General features: G+C 36.6%; 1 protein-coding gene across 9 annotated transcripts in view; it reads left to right on the top strand.

Moving 5' to 3' along the window:
- The window catches only part of TANC2 (tetratricopeptide repeat, ankyrin repeat and coiled-coil containing 2), a 358,600-nt gene that overhangs the window by 205,492 nt on the left and 136,089 nt on the right, over nucleotides 1–17,019 (top strand). For all 9 annotated transcript variants that reach the window (XM_027081267.1, XM_027081266.1, XM_027081261.1 and 6 more), the window contains 2 exons: nucleotides 5,476–5,662; nucleotides 15,883–16,146. In XM_027081267.1, the coding sequence (XP_026937068.1) occupies nucleotides 5,476–5,662; nucleotides 15,883–16,146 (451 nt within the window). The remainder of the gene's footprint in view (nucleotides 1–5,475; nucleotides 5,663–15,882; nucleotides 16,147–17,019) is intronic.

The raw sequence follows: 17,019 nt of genomic DNA, 5'->3' as shown, positions 1-17,019 counted from the left end.
TATAGAGGTAATAGATTTATACCCAAATTAAACTTTTTCAACATGGAATGACTGTAGTATAGATATATCTAATGTAGAAGACTCTAATACAGTTCTATTACAGTACCCACATATTTCTTAAACTGAGAATGAGGCCGTTAAAAATTGCCATGCCAAATTCTAACTAGGGAGGATTCTAAGTCAGTAAGACTGGGGTGGGGTTCAGTATCTGTCAGTTTTGTAGGGGAACTTGTTTTTTACATTCCACAGGAAATTCTACTGCAAGCCCAGTTTTTTTTTTTTTAATTATTATTATTTATTTATTTATTTTTGGCTGTGTTGGGTCCTGGTTTCTGTGCGAGGGCTTTCTCTAGTTGCGGCGAGCGGGGGCCGCTCTTCATCGCGGTGCGCGGACCTCTCACTGTCACGGCCTCTCTTGTGGCAGAGCATAAGCTCCAGACGCGCAGGCTCAGGAGTTGTGGCCCACGGGCCCAGCCGCTCCGCGGCATGTGGGATCTTCCCGGACCGGGGCTCGAACCCATGTCCCCTGCATTGGCAGGCAGACTCTCAACCACTGCGCCACCAGGGAAGCCCTGCAAGCCCAGTTTTTAAAAAATTCATTGCTCTGGTAGACCAACATCATTTTATAGAAATAGAGGAAATTACAAAGAAATTGAAACTCCTCCCTCTTCTGGAGAAAAATTATATAGAAGAGAAATGGCATAGATTTGAGGGCTTATTGTGTTGTTAAGAAAAATCAGTTTCTAATATTATTCATATGATTGAAAAGATTTACTTGGTTGCAGGGTTCTGAGAATGTCACTTATGCTTGGTTGAGTTGAATGTATCTTTTATGACCTGGTTATAGCATTTAAATTAAAATCAAAACCTGGATTCAACACAGATAATTAAATATAAGAGATTGCATCTGGAAATCATTTGGGGACGAGTCAAAGAGCCTTAATATTCTCATATTCAGTGATCAGCATATTTTCCAGTCAAGTTATAAAACATAAATCTTCAGTTTTAGCAGAGAGATTATGAATAGACTCTGTATGTAAAGTTGAAATGCTTTTTTTTTAATTTAACATTTAAAGATGTTAAATTTATCATTAGTACTCCAAGTAATGTTGCCACTGATCAGGTACTGTTTTGAAAAGGATAACATTTTTTTTTAAACATCATTATTGGAGTATAATTGCTTTACAGTGGTGTGTTAGTTTCTGCTTTATAACAAAGTGAATCAGCTATACATGTACATATATCCCCATATCCCCTCCCTCTTGTGTCTCCCTCCCACCCTCCCTATCCCACCCCTTTAGGGGGTCACAAAGCACTGAGCTGATCTCCCTGTGCTGTGCAGCTGCTTCCCACTAGCCATCTATTTTACATTTGGTAGTATATATATGTCCATGCCACTCTGTCACTTCATCCCAGTTTACCCTTCCCCCTCCCCGTGTCCTCAAGTCCATTCTCTACATCTGCGTCTTTATTCCCGTCCTGCCCCTAGGTTTTTCAGAACCTTTTTTTTTATTATTATTCCATATATGTGTGTTAGCATACGGTATTTGTTTCTCTCTTTCTGACTTACTTCACTCTGTAGGACAGACTCTAGGTCCATCCACCTCACTACAAATAACTCAGTTTCATTTCTTTTTATGGCTGAGTAATATTCCATTGTATATATGTGCCACATCTTCCTTATCCATTCATCTGTTGATGGACACTTAGGTTGCTTCCATCTCCGGGCTATTGTAAATAGTGCTGCAGTGAACATTGTGGTACATGACTTTTTTTGAATTATGGTTTTCTCAGGGTATATGCCCAATAGTGGGATTGCTGGGTTGTATGGTAGTTCTATTTTTTGTTTTATAAGGAACCTGCATACTGCTCTCCATAGCGGCTGTTATCAATTTACATTCCCACCAACAGTGCAAGAGGGTTCCCTTTTCTCCACACCCTCTCCAGCATTTATGGTTTGTAGATTTTTTGATGATGGCCATTCTGACTGGTGTGAGGTGATAACCTCATTGTAGTTTTATTTTTTTTTTAACATCTTTATTGGAGTATAATTGCTTTACAATGGTGTGTTAGTTTCTGCTTTACAACAAAATGAATCAGTTACATATATACATATGTATACATATATACATATCTCTCTTCCCTCTTGTGTCTCCCTCCCTCCCACCCTCCCTATCCCACCCCTCCAGGCGGTCACAAAGCACCAAGCTGATCTCCCTGTGCTATGCGGCTGCTTCCCACTAGCTATCTACCTTACGTTTGGTAGTGTATATATGTCCATGCCACTCTCTCGCTTTGTCACAGCTCACCCTTCCCCCTCCCCATATCCTCAAGTCCATTCTCTGGTAGGTCTGTGTCTTTATTCCTGTCTTACGCCTAGGTTCTTCATGACATTTTTTTTCTTAAATTCCATATATATGTGTTAGCATACGGTATTTGTCTTTCTCTTTCTGACTTACTTCACTCTGTATGACAGACTCTAGGTCTATCCACCTCATTACAAATAGCTCAATTTCATTTCTTTTTATGGCTGAGTAATATTCCATTGTATATATGTGCCACATCTTCTTTATCCTTTCATCCGATGATGGACACTTAGGTTGTTTCCATCTCCGGGCTATTGTAAATAGAGCTTCAATGAACATTTTGGTACATGACTCTTTTTGAATTATGGTTTTCTCAGGGTATATGCCCAGTAGTGGGATTGCTGGGTCATATGGTAGTTCTATTTGTAGTTTTTTAAGGTACCTCCATACTGTTCTCCATAGTGGCTGTATCAATTTACATTCCCACCAACAGTGCAAGAGGGTTCCCTTTTCTCCACACCCTCTCCCGCAGTTATTGTTTGTAGATTTTTTGATGATGGCCATTCTGACTGGTGTGAGATGATATCTCATGTAGTTTTGATTTGCATTTCTCTAATGATTAGTGATGTTGAGCATCCTTTCATGTGTTTGTTGGCAATCTGTATATCTTCTTTGGAGAGATGTCTATTTAGGTCTTCTGCCCATTTTTGGATTGGGTTGTTTGTTTTTTGGATATAGAGCTGCATGAGCTGCTTGCATATTTTGGAGATTAATCCTTTGTCAGTTGTTTCATTTGCAAATATTTTCTCCCATTCTGAGGGCTGTCTTTTCGTCTTGTTTATGGTTTCCTTTGCTGTGCAACAGCTTTTAAGTTTCATTAGGTCCCATTTGTTTATTTTTGTTTTTATTTCGCTTGCTCTAGGAGGTGGGTCAAAAAGGATCTTGCTGTGATTTATGTCATAGAGTGTTCTGCCTATGTTTTCCTCTAAGAGTTTGATGGTGTCTGGTCTTACATTTAGGTCTTTAATCCATTTTGAGTTTATTTTTGTGTATGGTGTTAGGGAGTGTTCTAATTTCATTCTTTTGCATGGAGCTGTCCAGTTTTCCCAGCACCACTTATTGAAGAGGCTGTCTTTTCTCCACTGTATATTCTTGCCTCCTTTATGAAAAATAAAGTGACCAAATGTGTGTGGGTTTATCTCTGTGCTTTCTATCCTGTTCCATTGATCTATATTTCTGTTTTTGTGCCAGTACCATTACTGTCTTGCTGACTGTAGCTTTGTAGTATAGTCTGAAGTCAGGGAGCCTGATTCCTCCACCTCCATTTTTCTTTCTCAAGATTGCTTTGGCTCTTTGGGGTCTTTGGTGTTTCCACACAAATTGTGAATTTTTTTATTCTAGCTCTGTGAAAAATGCCATTGGTAGTTTGATAGGGATTGTACTGAATCTGTAGATTGCTTTGGGTAGTAGAATCATTTTCACAGTGTTGATTCTTCCAATCCAAGAACATGGTATATCTTTCCATCTGTTTGTATCATCTTTAATTTCTTTCATCAGTGTCTTATGGCTTTCTGCATACAGCTCTTTTGTCTCCTTAGGTAGGTTTATTCCTAGGTATTTTATTCTTTTTGTTGCAATGGTAAATGGGAGTGTTTCTTTAATATCTCTTTCAGATTTTTCATCATTAGTGTATAGGAATGTAAGAGATTTCTGTGCATTAATTTTGTATCCTGGCACTCTACGAAATTCATTGATTAGCTGTAGTAGTTTTCTGGTAGCATCTTTAGGATTCTCTACGTATAGTATCATGTCATCTGCAAACAGTGACAGCTTTACTTCTTTTCCGATTTGGATTCCTTTTATTTCCTTTTCTTCTCTGATCGCTGTGGCTAAAACTTCCAAAACTATGTTGAATAAGAGTGGTGAGAGTGGACAACCTTGTCTTCTTCCTGATCTTAGTGGAAATAGTTTCAGTTTTTCACCTTTGAGAATGATGTTGGCTGTGGGTTTGTCATATATGGCCTTTATTATGTTGAGTTAAGTTCCCTCTATGCCTACTTTCTGGAGGTTTTTTTTATCATAAATGGTGTTCAATTTTGTCGAACGCTTTTTTCACATCTATTCAGATGATCATACGGTTTTTCTCCTTCAATTTGTTAATATGGTTTATCACATTGATTGATTTGCATATATTGAAGAATCCTTGCATTCCTGGGAGACACCCCACTTGATCATGGTGTATGATCCTGTTAATGTGCTGTTGGATTCTGTTTGCTAGTATTTTGTTGAGGGTTTTTGCATCTATGTTCATCAGTGATATTGGCCTGTAGTTTTCTTTCTTTGTGACATCTTTGTCTGGTTTTGGTATCAGGGTAGGATAACATTTCTTGAGTGTTTGAAAAAACATAGACTTTCATTCATTATTTCATTAATTTATTTGGGTAGAAAGAGCTAAAGAAAAGCGAATTTAATTAAATTAGGTAAACCAGAATATATTACCATCAGTCTTTTTGGTGATTATTCATTACTTCCCATCAAAAATGTGAAAAGGAGGTAACTTTAGCTGTAAGAATCACTCAGTGATCTCAGTCTGTAATCAGTTTCTACAGAGAAATTATTTCATTTTGTATTAAATTAATATTGTTTGATCTATTTTATTTGACAAACTTTTAGATAAGGCATTTTCCCTGCATTCATTTATTGCCTCTGAGCAACCACCTGAGTATCAAAAAAAGAAACATTTATTTGCATTAAGAAGTTTATTTTTATTTCTCTTTGGCTGCAGAGATATTTTTTTTCTATCCAAAGAAAATTATTAGCAAGAAAAAGTTCCAAGCCTTCAGAAAAATTTCGATTGAAAATAGCAAGAAAATTTTGTTATTAATTCCTCTATTAGTTCATAGCAGTGATAAAGACTACTGGTCACTGTGAGTTTCCTAGGCAGAAAAACAGGCCAGTCTCTGCTCATGTTAAATTTATCAAGTTTCACCTTAATTATAGAACACAGAATGCTTTATCCCGGAAGGCAAAAACAAACAGAACCTAATAGATGTAAAAGTTGTGCATGTGAATTTTTTTTTTTCTTATCAAAGCATGTGTGTTTTACCATAAGATATATTTTACTTTAACAGCTGATCAGTTTATCTCATTTTTCATTTAAATTTTTCAGACCTCAGCAATCACGCAGAGGATAAGTCCCTGTTCCACCTTGACTAGCAGCACTGCCTCTCCACCAGCCAGTAGCCCCTGCTCTACTCTCCCGCAAGTCAGTACAAATGCAACTGCCAAGGATAGCAGCTATGGGGCTGTCACTAGTCCAACCTCCACCCTTGAAAGCAGAGATAGCGGTATCATTGGTAAGTTGGTTTTTATATTAATCATTAAAAAAGAAAGCATTTTGTGTCTTTTTTTCTTTTTAAAATAATTACACAAGCTCAAGGTTTTCAAAAATTCTGCTTTTGAGTTACTGAGATGTATATATAAAATGTGTCCTTTTCTTTTTAATGATACAGGAGAGAGACATAAAGGGTAAACAAAATGAGAGGTATCTCTCCCTGCTTAACCAGTCCTTTAAAGATATTATCTGATAAAAGAATGGATGAATAGAAAAAGTTCTTTCTACTTCTTCTTGTAAATTCACATGCATCATCTGTCTACCAACAGAAGTGGTTCAGAAAAAGTTTATCCCTCACTGAACTAGTAGTTTCTTGGTGGTTCTCAGTTCTTCGTATTATTGCCTGTTGTATACTTGTTAAGGGGAGTCAGTCACATGGAAGTGAGCAAAGTTTTGGGAAAAGAAGACTCTGAAGACAAAGAAATGCAAAGAGAAGAAAAGAAGACTGAGCACAGAATCTTAGGGCATGTTCAAATTGAGCAGGGGGTGAGCGGTGTGAGAATGAGCCAGTAGATACAGAAAAAGGGTAGTCAGACAGATAGGAGAAAAACTGGGGCAGTATAATGTTACCAGTGCCAAGGAAGATAAAAGTTTCAAGGAAGGGGTGAGGAGAGGCTGGTCAACAAATGACAGAAGCTGAAGAGACTAGGAAAGTGGAAACGATAAAGGAATAAAGACAATGAAATATTTTTTCCTCATTTGGCTTCCTTCTAAAGGTTATCAAATCAAAATATTTATTTGTTTAGATATTATTGCAAATATTTTAATGCCATGTCAACTAAGCATATCTCTAGTACTTAAATGAATATACATCAACGTGAATTTATTCACTTTAAATAAATAATGAATTGATAAAAAGAATATTTTTACAGCAAAGTTACAGGATACAAAATCAACATACAAAAACCAGTTGCATTTCTATACCCTAACAATGGATAACCAAAAAAAATAAAATTAAGAAAGCAATTCCATTACAGTAGCATCAAAAAGAATAAAATACTTAGGAATAAATTTAACTAAGGAGGCAAAAGGCATTTACACTAAATACCAGAAAACATTGCTAAAGAAATTTTAAAAGACTTAAATAATTGGAAATATATCCTGTGTTCATGGATTGGAAGACTGATATTGTTAAAATAATATTTCTCAAAGCAATCTGCAGAATCAGTGAAATCCCTATCATAATCCCAACAATGTTCTTTGCAGAAACAGAAACACCCATTCTAAAATTCCTGTGAAATCTCAAAGGACCCCAAATAATCAAAACAATTTTGAAAAACGAGAACAGAGTTGGAGGACTCACATTTCCTGATTTTAAAACTTACTGTATAGCTCCTAAAAGGCAGATTCATGTCTAATAATTTAATGTACCCTCAGTATGTAACATAATAATTTCTGACTTGTGCTTACTTTATATGAGAAGTCATTATGAAGGTATTATCATTAAATAGCTAAATATTTTAACTAAATAAAATACATAGATAAAATATGATGAAAATTGACCTCTTTTCCTAACCTCTGAAATAGTTTATAGAAAATTGGAATTACCTGTTTCTGGACTATTTAGTAGGACCTGCCATTAAAATATTTCAGACCTGTTATTTTCTTTATGTCAATCTTTTAAACTACTATTTCAGTGTATTTAATACTGTAGGACTTAAATTTTTTTCTTTTTCTTTCTGAATCTCTTTTCCTTAGTAATGGTTTTTCTTTCAAATTTATTTGCAAAAACTTGTCCAAAATATCCTCTTACAATGACATCACTACCTACCCAGGAACCCAAGCTAGAAAGCCAAGAGGAGAGTCCTTCCCACCTTCCTTCCCCCTGTATTTCTCATCCCTGTATGTTTTTTCATCTTTCCTAGCATTGCCTTGATAGTCCGCATTATCTTAGACCTAGATTAATACAAATCTAACTGTTCTCTCTGCGTTTTTTGCCTTGTCCTAAGTCTGTTTTTCACACAGCCACCAAAGTGAATTAACTGAAAAACAATTACTGTTTTGATTCTGTTATCTATAAGATGTAGTGAACTACCTGAAAATCAGATCTGATCAGATCACTCCTTTGACTCCCATTTACCTAGCAGATAAAGGCCAGGCTCTCCTGATCTGACCGCAGCCAATTTCTCCAGCCTTCAAGCCCACTACTTTCGGCCTTGTATATATTATTCTGGCAACTTTCGATTTTGTTGTTACCTGACACATTCATTTTTTCATCTCTGTGCTTTTGCTCATATTGATCATTCTGCCTTGTAATCTCCTCTCTCCCTCTTAAATTTGACTAACTCCTACATATTTTTTAAGATTCACCCTGAGTATTCTGTCACCACTACTACCACCACCTCTCTTCGCTTCTCCACTCCACCTCCTATCCAATACATATTATTATTCCGTGTTCCCAGTAATACCTGTGCATATCTGTACCATTACATTTAACACATGGTATTATAATTACTTTTGGAGCCTGCTTTTCACCATTAGACTGTTTCTTGTTAGCCAAAATTGTGTCTTATTCATCCGTATCTGTAGCACCTAGTCCAGTGACTGACATATGGTAGCATAGTAGGTGCTCAAAGGAAAGAAAGTTTAAGTGTGGAAGGATAGGGGATAAAGGACTGACCTGGCACTTTACTTTTTGACAGGTGTTTAGAGTGACCATTGGGTACAAGATGGAACTTTATTAAATTTTTAATAAATAATAGAGATTAGAATTCTCCATCGACTAATCTTATTCTCTTAAATTCTCTTTATGATTCATTTTGGCCCAGTGACTTTTATAATCCCAGCCACACCTCTTCCTGGGTTCTTCTGTTGATCTTATTAGAGTGTCTGTAACTGCATATCATCTATTCTGCCATACATTAAAAAATAGCTTTAGAAATACATTCATCCAAGCAGAAGGCATGTTACTGACAGATTGGATAAAATCCATTTACAAGTAGTTACCTTTCCAAGTGGAAGCTTAACATGTCAGTGAGTGTTCAGAATAAATGTTCATAATGTTCGGAAAATTAAAAATGAGATCCAGCTTTGACTTATAGCCGACAGTGTTCCTCATTTTTTTTTTCTGATAAATTTCCAAAATTGTGTTCCTTGTAAATATAAGTGCCTTTGTGGATAAGAGAGCTAATTTGAAGAATAATGAACTTCCATTCTTTAATGTGTATAAATACTGAAACAGATTTACTTGCAAAATAATGAGAGAAGAAAGAGAATAATGTCTGTTCCTAAAATTACATAAGACTATAGAGTAGTTATCAAATTATATGTGAGCAGCTTATCTTGAGAAATGACTTGTTTCCCTTTAGTTTTTTTTCACTTCAGTCTGATTTGGAAGAAAATTGTATATGGCATAAGTAATAATAGTGAAAGATATTGTTATTACCTTGGAAATCTCAAGGCTAGCCTACCTTAACTGTTAAATATGTTTCAAGTATTTTCCCCACTGATTATAGAAACATCTGCTTTTCCAAATTAAATATTGCTTAATTATTTCAAACAAAAACTTCCAAGATGGTCTGTTGTTTATTAGTGTTCCATATTTAAATCTTGCCCTGTCAGCGAAAAGCACAAAAGTTATTAAATGTATTAATTTAAATTATCTATTTTTGATTTCTTTATATATCAGTCAGTTCAGTGTGAATTCCTTATGATTACATTTTGTAATTATAGCAATCAGAATTTCAGTGATGCCTGCTGTATCACTCTTATAGCATGCCAAAATATGTAGAATTCTAGTTATAAGAATCAGAATACTAGAAATGCAGAGTTCCTGAATTTTTAAGTATTGTTAATGTAAAAAGTTCCTCTCTCAGATTCTAAAAGGTTGTAAATAACTGTAACTTCTTAGATTCTATGTGGTCTAGATTCACCCCAGATGTAATTTAATTTTTACCACAGAAAGCATTCTCTGTTCCAATCATAGCTTCCCTTTCCTCAAACTCACAACCTTTCTTAAATATGTGGTAAAATGTCACTGACATGATTGTCAGGTGTTTACAATGTAATTTCATATTTGTTACTTTCTTAATTTTTTTTTTTTTTGTGGTACGCGGGCCTCTCACCGCTGTGGCCTCTCCCGTTGCGGAGCACAGGCTCCGGATGCGCAGGCTCAGCGGCCATGGCTCACGGGCCCAGCCGCTCCGCGGCATGTGGGATCTTCCCGGACCGGGGCACGAACCCGTGTCCCCTGCATCAGCAGGCGGACTCTCAACCACTGCGCCACCAGGGAAGCCCCCATATTTGTTACTCTTTTATTTTATTGGTATAACTTTAATGGTATAATGGTCTTATATATGTGGCTAGTTAAATACCACCAACTACATATAAGCTCCTATATAGCTTCGAGCAAAAATCTTGATAATCATAAACTCTGTGAGATCCACATCATTTTTATATCCTATTCCTTTTTCATGTTAAGTTTTAATAATGGGCTGTTTTGGTATGGTGTTACATAGCAAAATGAATTTAAGCATGGATCCATTTAGGCATGTTTCTTGCCTTTTGTTTATCTGGAGATCACAGTTCCTTCCAGAAGGGTATAATTCTTTTTAAATTTCTTTTTTTTTAATTTACTTGTTTATTTTTTATTTTTGGCTGCACTGGGTCTTCATTGCTGCACGCGGGCTTTCTCTAGTTGCGGTGAGCGGGAGCTACTCTTCATTGCAGTGCGTGGGCTTCGTATTGCTGTGGCTTCTCTTGTTGCACAGAATGGCCTCTAGGCACGCAGACTTCAGTAGTTGTGGCACTCAGGCTCAGTAGTTGTGGCTCGCGGGCTCTAGAGCACAGGCTCAGTAGTTGTGGTGCACAGGCTTAGTTGCTCCACGGCATGTGGGATCTTCCCGGACCAGGGATCAAACCTGTGTCCCCTGCATTGGCAGGCAGATTCTTAACCACTGTGCCTCCAGGGAAGTCCCAGAAAGGTATAATTCTTGAATTCCCTCTTTTAATCAAACCTCAGAATTTTTTTTTCTTTAGGTTCCGATTTATTGCCAAATTTGTTCTTATATCCTTAGCCTTATATCACTTAACACCTGGGAAGATGAAACATCTACAGCTTTGCTCATTGTTCAATGATTATGTTTTCCTAGTATTTCACATTAGTAACTAAAAAGCAAAATCAGAAACTCCTAATCAAAGACCTTTGTTCGTTTAGTAACATATATTCCAGTAGGATGTTGTATGTTTTTTTGATCCAAATTTTCACGTTTAAAAAATCACCTCCCTGAGTCATAAACTTGAACATTAGATAACTTGAGTTATTTTTTTATATTTTCTCCAACCTGTTTTCAGAAATGTGCAATTGTATCTTCACTGCTAAGTTTCTCCAGTTATTGTGCCAGTGACTCTGTCATCCTTCCCACCTTCTACTTACTTAGCACTAATAAATTTTTGGTAGCTGTAGCGTTATATTTACATGGCATGGCATATATGTTAAAGAAGTCTAGATACTGCCTATTAAATTGATCAAGGAGACCAAACAGAGCATTTCTCTTGCATAATTGACCTAACTAAAATAACAATAATAATAATAATAGTAACAACAACCATTGATTGAGTACAAAGTACGAGGCAGGTACCATTACTTATTCCTTACAATCATCTTATAAGAAAATAGTTGTAAAGGTTTCACGGGATCAGATAATTGAAAGGGTACATAAGACTCCGCAGAAAAATGCTTACAAAAAGCTTTTAGTAAAGATACAGTACAGCAGGCGAAACAGAATGCCGGCGAGCACCGAGGATCCATTCCCAAGTGCAGTTCTCCACGTTCTTTTTTTCTTTTTAACATCTTTATCGGAGTATAATTGCTTTACATTGTTGTTATTTGCTGCTGTATAACAAAGTGAATCAGCTATACATATACATGTATCCCCATATCTCCTCCCTCTTGCGTCTCCCTCCCACCCCCACATCCCACCACTCTAGGTGGACACAAAGCACCGAGCTGATCTCCCTGAGCTATGCGGCTGCTTCCCACTAGCTATCTGTTTTACATTTAGTAGTATATATATGTCCATGCCACTCGCTCTCTTCGTCCCAGCTTACCCTTCCCCCTCCCCGTGTCCTTAAGTCCATTGTCTACATCTGCGTCTTTATTCCTGTCCTGCCCCTAGGTTATTCAGAACCATTTTTGTTTTTTTAGATTCCATATATATCCAGGTTCCTTCTTAATCAAATAGGATGTGCCTGTCCCCAGAGTATAAATCACCGAGATTTGTATAAGGAATCTTGGTTTCAGGAGAGCTCCCCAGAAGTTTACAGTGAAGCTTTTTATGCCCCTCTGGTCACATAGCTAAGCCAGGCTGTCTAAGTAGTCCAAGTGTAAGCTGTCAATAAACAACTAGACCTGGTTGCTACCAGGGGAGTTTCAAACTTTAAACAGCAAATTATAAATCATTAGTTATCTCTGTTGACCTTATCTTGGCTAAGAGTCAGTACCAGAGTTCCAGGCATCCCCAGAGATAAGTGTAGGGCTGGCCCAGTCTAGCTGTAAATTAATTCTGTCTTACATAATACTATAACAATCTTTCTTAGACTTAGAAAACTGAGATTCAAAAATAATTGGTCCCAGATCACATAGATATTAAGAGGCAAAGCTAAGATTCAAGTTCAGGTCTGTATAACTTCAAAACCCATGGTCCTAATTATTACAAAACAGTGCATGGTTCTAAAATAATTCTCTCTGAGAACAGATGACCTAAGACTATTATCCAGCATTAAAAATTTAGTTTTTATCAGCAAAAGCAAAGTAGTGAATCAAGATAAAAATTATTACTATCAGTTATTTTTAATATTTATTTGTTTGTGTCGGGTCTTGGTTGCAGCAGGCAGGCTCCTTACTTGTGGCTCACGGACTCCTTAGTTGTGGCTCGAGTGCTTCTTAGTTGCAGCACATGGGCTCCTTAGTTGTGGCAGGTGGGCTCCTTAGTTGAGACATGCCTGTGGGATCTAGTTCCTGGATCAGGGATCAAACCCAGGCCCCCTACATTGGGAGCGTGGAATCTTAATGACAGTGCCACCAAGGAAGTCCCTACTATCAGTTTTTAATTATTATAGATGACAAGCAAATGTGCTTGTACCCATGTACACTTACAATGGGTGCATTTTATGGTATGTAAATTGTACCTCAATAAAACTTAAATATATGGAGCTAATTTTATTCACAATGAGCCTGTTTATAAGCCTGTAATTCCTACTTCCTCACACTATCTTCCTGGCCTATATGGCAATATAAACAGAAATGCCATGTAAGCAGTTCTTTATACTGAGGTAGCAATTTATTTTTCTATATCAAGGAAGGAAAATGGAGAAATTCTCAGAAAAATCTCCTTAATTACTTACAACTCAATATTTCCCACTATTCTTTGTTCCACATGGGAATGACTAGGTCTAGAGAATTAAAATGGAGATAGAATAGGTCTAGTGGAAAACAAATATGTATAATTTTCAATGAGAGGCCATGTCTTCCTCTTCAACTCCACTCATAGAAACTTTGCACATGGGGGTGCTTAATTTATGTAGGCCAGTGTCTGACATATAGACTGCTTGGGCTTTAGACTTGAAACTTTTAGTAGCCACAGGAATCAAAATATCATTGCATTCTCTGGTGCTTCATTCACCTTGTTGACTTTAAGTGATATGGTAAGTTCTCACTCTAGAGGAATGGTTGAGTAAAATAGGAGCATCCATAAAATTGACTAATATGCAGACATTAGCATGTTGTTATTAAAAATAGCATTTCAGGGCTTCCCTGGTGGCGCAGTGGTTGAGAGTCCGCCTGCCGATGCAGGGGACACGGGTTCGTGCCCCGGTCCGGGAAGATCCCACATGCCGCGGAGCGGCTGGGCCCGTGAGCCATGGCCGCTGAGCCTGCGCGTCCAGAGCCTGTGCTCCGCAGCAGGAGAGGCCACGGCAGTGAGAGGCCCGCGTACCTCAAGAAAAAAAAAATAGCATTTCATTTTGTGATTCTTCATTTTTTCTGTGTGTGGCCTCTTTTGCCACAGGATTGTCCTTTTTCTGGGATTAAAGATTTAGGACCTATCTTGTTTGCCACTGTAGTCTGACACATACTAGTTGCTCAATAAAATTTTATTGGCTAGATAAGTGAATGAAATAAACTAAAAGTCACCATATTCTGTGAAAAGCATCAATGAAGCAGAAATGTACAAAATTCCTAAATGGGAATGGTTAACCAGAGGATTTTACTTCTGGTATTTTATGTGAGTTGTCTGTTTTCACTCTTTCTGTGCCCCAATGGTTCTGGACCATTGAGCATCCAATAAAACTAATTTATTCATCCTCTCAACAAATATTTGTTGATCATATACTGTGTGCCAGGGACTAGATACATTTCTTTCCAGTGAAAAAGGACAAGGGATACTTTGGGTTTGAAAAACAAGTGAACTATGTAATAACAGGTTTGGTTCATGCAGACAGTACAGTTGTAGTGCAAAATGACATCACTGCTCTTCTCACACTGGGAAACTGGATGTCTTCCTTGTCTTTACTTTTAAATACCATGACCATAGAAGCCCTTCCTTATTATAAACTTTATCATTTAAATGATAAAATAGGGTCCATAGGCCAATGAATAATTCTTTGTACCATGAACTAATTCAAAGTTTCTCAAATCTTTTCACCACCAATGAGGACTTTCATAATTTTTATTGATAGGCCCTGTATTTTTGAAAAACTTTTCAGCATCACTCTATTCATTATCCAATAGCTTCTATCTCATTTTTTATTTATCAAATGTATATATATGTATGATATATATATATGATATGTATACATATATATATATATATATATGCCAAAATTTCTGTTCAACGTGAGATAACTAATGTTATCACCCTTGATATAATTGCAGCTGTGTTTATAGAAGCTTGATGTTTTAGGTAACTAGTCAACATATTATTACTTATAAATTATTTGAAAACATATTATTACTTACAAATTATTTGAAATATTGAAAATAGTGAAACCCATTACTACCTGCTCAGACCTTTAAAGGTGTCGTGTTCCAGTGTTTGGAGCCTACTGAATGTGCTCAGGGTTTATCTGGAGAAAGGGGGTATATTTCTGGAATATATACCAGGGTAAGACCACACAGATACAAGTGAATCTTAGCCAGCTCTGATTTGGGGCCTAAGGATTAAAAACTTCTGCTGGGACACACCACCAAAAAAAACCATGAAAGGCAAAGGGTTAACTAACAGACACTTTACATGTAGACAAGTCCTCCGGGAAACAGAAGTTTTACATTCTCCAGCTTTCATCATACTGACCCTAGCAGCTGTGTGAACTCCAAGCCTCTAGCTAAGAATTAAAAGCCAGCTGAATCACCACATCTTTACACCAAATGAAATTATACTTCAGTCAAATTTTACAGAAAGAAAAATGTTCAAATATATTTTAAAGTAATAAGACAATTTCCAGAAATTAGGAAAAGAAGCATGCATCTGTTTAAAAAGAACACACACAGACACATACACACGTAATATAAGTTTACACCTATATATTATCACTGAACATATTTAGAAATTATACAGTATGCTATAGAACCCATAAAATCTCATTGGGAAGGTGTAACATTGTGTTTGGTGGCAAAAAGGTTAGGATCCGTTGGGCTATTTATGACTGCAAGATAAATATATGAACTGAATTTTTAATTAAAAACAGAGGCCTTGTAGTGTTTCCTTACTTAGACTCTTTCTCCTATATTAGCATCTACTTAGGGAATGTTTCTATATTCTCTAATTCTTTGTTTCATATAAAGGGCCAGGAAGGAAAAATATAGGGTAAAAAGACTATAAAGATCTTTTTGACACCTCTGGGGCTCTCCAGCAATCCATGAAAAGTATGTATATTCCCTTTTGATGAAATTCCACAGTTTTTACCATTGATGGGCCCTATTTGTAGGCCCTTTGGCACTGATATATGAATTTAATTCATTCAAATAGAGTTGTTAAAAGTAAATCTTTGAGAGAGAACCTGTGTGAGAGAGTTATATTTTGGTTTCAACTGTTTAAACTTCATGATGGAGATGAGATCATCAGTAACTTTTTAAAAATAATGTTTCTGATATTGTCATTATCTAGTCATGTATTTGGAGAGTAGTAAACAGATTAACCTCTAGGTTTGGTTTTCTTTTTTAATTCACTTTATTCTTTTCTTCAGCTACCTTGACAAGCTATTCTGAAAACATGGAACGCACAAAATACGTTGGGGAAAGCAGTAAAGAATTAGGATCTGGAGGAAACATAAAGCCTTGGCAGTCTCAAAAATCCAGCATGGATTCCTGTTTATATCGAGTAGATGAAAACATGACGGCTTCCACCTATAGTCTGAATAAGATCCCAGAGAGGAATTTGGAAACAGTTTTATCACAGTCAGTACAGTCTATTCCTCTTTATCTTATGCCACGGCCAAATTCAGTAGCAGGTAAGTTTTATTTGTTTTAAATCACCATTTTATTGGCATATATATTGAAATGAAGATAAATTCTGCTCTCACAGTATTTAAATTTTCCATTCATCTTCTTCAACTAAGCTATTCTTTTATGTTTGGGTAATATACATGTGTATATCTTTTTGAACCTGGGGGAAGGTTTGTGTTCTTTAAGTGATTGTTTAGTTCTGCTTCCAAAATATAAATATAAAATAGGGACTTCCCTTGCAGTCCAGTGGTTAAGACTTCACCTACCAAAGCAGGGGCTGCGGGTTTGATCCCTGCTCAGGGAGCTAAGATCCCACATGCCTCCGGCCAAAAAACCAAAACATAGAACAGAAGCAATGTTGTAACAAATTCAATAAAGACTTTAAAAAAAAAAAAGGTCCACATCAAAAAAAATCTTAAAAGAAAACCAAAATATAAATATAAAATAAAAACACATAAAATCAAAAAGAGAACCTATAAAGTATATTGTCAAGCTGTTAAAAGTCTTTTCTCACGTCAGAAGTCTTTCAGATGATTTCACTTTGAGATTTTAGGTTTTAAAAACTTTCGTTTTCAAAAACATTATTTGAGAATTCCCTGGCAGGCCAGTGGTTAGGATTCTGAGCTTTCACTGCCAAGGGCCTGGGTTTGACCCCTGGTCAGGGAGCTAAGATCCCACAAGCTGCGCTGTGCAGCCAAAATAAAATTTTAAAAACATTATTAAATTGAAGTATATTTCAGTCGAATTTATATTACCAGAAACATCACCTATAGTTTGAGAGAGTGACAAGCAGGCAAGAATTCAACTTCCCCATTCGAAGAGCTCAGTATTTTCACAGTACACTGGCTACCTTACCACAGTAGAATCATCAGGTACCT

Source organism: Aethalodelphis obliquidens, unplaced genomic scaffold (genome assembly GCF_003676395.1).
Source record: "Aethalodelphis obliquidens isolate GAN/ISIS:26980383/991018 unplaced genomic scaffold, ASM367639v1 scaffold44, whole genome shotgun sequence".
NCBI lineage: Eukaryota > Metazoa > Chordata > Mammalia > Artiodactyla > Delphinidae > Aethalodelphis > Aethalodelphis obliquidens.
The sequence above is the reverse complement of the archived record's forward strand: the minus strand, read 5'-3'. Positions and strand labels throughout refer to the sequence as shown.